The sequence below is a fragment of the Frankliniella occidentalis genome, unplaced genomic scaffold, assembly GCF_000697945.3.
Source record: "Frankliniella occidentalis isolate FOCC.00 unplaced genomic scaffold, Focc_3.1 Scaffold66, whole genome shotgun sequence".
In the NCBI taxonomy this organism is placed as follows: domain Eukaryota; kingdom Metazoa; phylum Arthropoda; class Insecta; order Thysanoptera; family Thripidae; genus Frankliniella; species Frankliniella occidentalis.
The window spans coordinates 1,429,395-1,433,526 of NW_026267196.1; the positions used below are offsets into that span (position 1 = coordinate 1,429,395).

Genomic DNA, 4,132 nt, shown 5'->3' on the forward strand with positions numbered 1-4,132 from the left:
TAGGGCTACTTATCGACGCGTGGCGCGGTGCTCGCTCGTTTGCGCGCACGCGGTCCGCCCTGACCACCCCCGCGCTGATGGCCCGCCGACCCGACGCGAGCAGGCCGCGATCGCTTCAGACTCGTACGCACCACCACCACTACTGTGTGCCGTCGTCGGCTTGTAAAGGTCATGACGCTGTCACGGCCGGGCCGGGCAGTCCCCTCCTCGCCCATAACAGCAGGGAACTCGGGCGTTCCACACCTTAGACAGGGGGGCGCCCTTGAGGAGCCTCATGATGGTAGGTAACGTGAGGTGAGGAGCCCCTACTCATGCCCCCAGAAAAGCAAAACTCTAAACTAAAACTTCGATCAGGGAAACTGTTCCTGCTCTAGCGCTCCTGTAGAAATGTGGTGGATCTTAATTGAAGATGAGCGGGAATAGGAAAATTTTCTTGTATCCAAGAAAAGAAGGCATGCATTCGACCATGAAATAAACGAGAATGGAGGCGAAAATGACCTTGTCGTTTGTCAATGCAAAATTCCTCAAGGATTCGATTTTCCGGCTGTACGCCTACTGCCCACCCACTACGCTTATGCATTTGCCATGTCGCCCTGGCGACACGCGGAGAGTCACGGCACCTCGCCGCGTCCGAGTCATGGCACGTCAGCGACGAAATTGGCTGTGATCAGGCGCCGAAAGGAGGGGCTTTGGGAGAGAGCGCTCGCCACGGTCGTGCGACCAGCGGCGCTCGTCTGCTCTGTCCTGCCCCTGTCACTCCCACCCCTACATGTGAATACAATCACTTTTCTCTGCCGTCACGGCAAGGGCTGTCTCCTTCCGCTCTCCGCTATTCTTCCATTCCGGCCACCTACTCGTTGGCACTGGGGAGAGTTATTCATAGTTGTCATTATTGCACCCCTCCCCCCCCCCCTTTTTCCCCAGCTACCCCTTCTCTGCTTTCCGATCGATCGCCATATTGATCCTAGTCTGAGCGGGACTTTGTGGAGAGGGGGGGGGGGCAGAAGGAGTTTGCCACCGCGATTCCATGTCCAAACAAGAGGGACGCATGCTATTGACTGTGCGGTGGCCTCAGGATGCCTCGCACCTCGCGCCCCTGCCGACCCCGGCGCGCCGCGGCCCCGCCACCAGCAGCGGCACCCACTCCAGGAAGTAAATATAAGGCCGCGAAGCGGATTGCAAAGTGGCCGTATCGACAACCCATCATCGCGGTTGTTTTGTGCATTACGGGGGGAAAGAATTGAAACACCAACATCAGTGCGCGCGGAACGGGGAAAGAAGGGACGCGGGGGTGGGGAGGGCGCGCGCCTTTACCGGCGGAAAGTGGAGTACCGTGCCAAAGCGGCCCGCCCAGCCCGGACCGACCGTCTGGACTTCCCTGCCGGTCAACACGCTGCAAATCTCCCATCATGTAAATGAGCAGACGCGGATTGGACGGCGTGGGGGGAGGGTTACGGTTGGTGCCCGTTGGAACTACTGGGAACCCCCGTGCGACGACGACGTTCCTCCGCCCCCGCGCGCCGCGTTCCTTCCCCCGGCCCAAACGAGGCGCCCGCCTGCGCATAAGTTATTTCTGAGGAGGCCGGGGGGGGGGGTGATGAGGTGAAAGGGCAGCGGGGCGGCCAGGCCAGGCCAGCTAACAGGTGCTGTCCACGCGACACGACTACTGGCCGGGCCGGGTCACCAACACACAACACAACCCCTGACCTGTGACCCACTGGGCGCCGGGCGCCGGTGCAGCAGCACAATTACATCGTGGTCGCGCTCATCGAGAACATGGGGGCCGGGCCGGGCCGGCCACCACCACCGGGCCACTACTGGGGGGCGCCCTCCCGGGGCCGGCCCATTCCAGACCACTCAAACGCGCCACTCATTTCCCTTCGCCGGTAATCGCTCTGGGGCAGACAGGGAGGAAAAAAAGGGGGGTGGGGGGCATAGTCCGCACTACGCCTCGTTCTTCACCTGCATTTTCATTTTTTTTCCCCTCTGAAAATAATTTCCCTTCCTGGTGGTAACGTTGTTTTCGAGAGTATCGGGGTGAGTCGCTTCGCATTCGCTGGGAATAGTTCAATGGTTTTAAGGATTAAAATAAACTGCAGATGTTCTGTATATGTACATAATTGGAAATCACGAAAAATCTGTACGGAGGTGTCCACTGTCAGCAATCAGTTCCACGCGCATACATTTTACAGACAATCAGAGTAATAGCAAAAGAGTATCTGCAACAGTGATGAAAACGGCCCATAAACTTCCTCGGGTTCGTGATAAGGGATAAGGGATCGTCCGCGTGCGCAGAAAGTTCGTCCGTTTTTCTGAGATTCATTCAGCATATTACGGGGGCCAGGCGCCTGCGAGACTCCGTGTAGGCCAACCTGCAGTACACGCATGCATCGCATGCAAGATGTTGCCTAGCCTACCAGGCGCTACAGGGTGGGTGATCCGCGCCGTGGTTTTTTTCTGCTTATGCTGTACCGGATTCATGCGTGCGGGCGGGCTTGCCTATCGTCACTTGCCATGGCGCCTTACGGCCCCGTGCGAGTATGCAACCCGTCCGCACGCATGAATGCGGTACAGTATAAGCAGAAAAAAACCACGGCGCGGAACACCCACCCTGTATGAGCGCTTGCAGAGGCTAGACTTGGCATAGGTTCGGAACGACAAATGACGGACGTACTTTCTGGATGAACCCTGAGTAATCTGTACCGTGCCCGTCCTAATGTTCCCCTTTGTTTACAGCAACCATGGCGGAGCAAGTGAAGGTGGTGGTTCGCTGCCGCCCGATGAACGCGCGGGAGAAGGAGCTCAAGAGCAAGGTGAGCGGCATGACGACGTCTGACATCAGCACGACCCTCCACCGGACGATACGACTGCACTTCCATACCGACCGACCCGCTATAGGGGACAATCAGCGGGGGAGATCGACGGGGAGTGAGGGGGATGGAGTCGGGGGAGTCGTCCCCGGGGGACTGGCCCTGCGTCCACCCCACCCCTAACCCCTACCGAAAGGATTGTGTTGTGTTCGTGACTGTCGGACTTTCCAGAGGGGATGGGGTGGGGGCGGCGGGGGGTGACGGAGTGTTCTCGGAATGACTGGCTGGCTCAGTCATGTTAACCGAGATGGAGACATACCGCCGCATATATGCGGGAGAGAGAAAGAGGGTGACAGAGACGGCGAGCGACAGCGCGACAGGACAGGGACACCGGGAACAGCTCTGCATGTGTCAAGGGCGCGGCCGTTAATAAATCTCCCGCTTTTTCCATTGCCATTGCCGCCACGCCGGGGCCATACCGGACGGGCAATTAGAAGCGCGGCGGGGGGTGGGGTGGGGGAGGCCGCGGGTCAGGCGGCACAGCGTGGGCGAGGCACGCGCGGCGGGGAGGGAGGGCGCCCCGCGGCCCTGACGGGGCTGCAACAGCCAACGCGGGCCGCGATGAACACCCCCACTGCCTCCAAGGCAGAGGGTAGGGAGTAGAGCCCCGCAACGAGCGAGCTACGCGAGCTAGACCCCTTCTTCGGCGGGTGCATATGCGTACCCCGACCTCCCTCTCACCCGCCGGAGAAGGGGTCTAGCTCGCGTAGCTCGCTCGTTGCGGAGCTCTAGTAGGGAGTCTCGCACCCAGAGGACCGTTTAGTCCAGCACTTAATACAAAACCGACGAAATTTTAGCTCTGAAGACCCAAATTCATCCGTGGCGATGGCATAATTTAGTCCAGCTGACTTAATTTGATTGGTGCGGCCAAATTAAGTTAAAATGGTTAAAAAGGAGGTTCCTAATTTTTGTCGGTTTTAGGAACTAAATTTTGTTTCGAACAACCCTGATTCAGTTTTATCAACTAAATGGTTCTCTGGGTGCGGCCTCGAGACAGAGGGAGGGACGAAGACGGACCCGGCCTCGGGCTCATCCTCGCCGCCTCCTCGCCCTCACGCACAAAAGTGTTCGGGCAACTTGTCATGTGTGGTGTGCACCAAACGCTGCTGCTGCAGCTGAACCATGGCTCCGTTATTCAGTGTTTCCCACATTCTTCTTTTTCTCGGCTTTACCGGAATGGGTTATTGCGTAGCATACGTAGACTATGTAGTCTCTGTCTGTTCATATCCCATATCCCTCAACCGCGATCACTACACTCACAC

General features: G+C 58.2%; 2 protein-coding genes across 11 annotated transcripts in view; both read left to right on the forward strand.

Moving 5' to 3' along the window:
- The window catches only part of LOC127749570 (uncharacterized), a 14,130-nt gene extending 11,294 nt beyond the window's left edge, over nucleotides 1–2,836 (forward strand). The window contains exon 2 of the mRNA XM_052268277.1: nucleotides 2,737–2,836. Within this exon, the coding sequence (XP_052124237.1) occupies nucleotides 2,737–2,836 (100 nt within the window). The remainder of the gene's footprint in view (nucleotides 1–2,736) is intronic.
- Nucleotides 1–4,132, forward strand: part of LOC113210402 (uncharacterized) — a 36,672-nt gene that overhangs the window by 8,043 nt on the left and 24,497 nt on the right. The gene's annotated exons all lie outside the window — the stretch shown is intronic.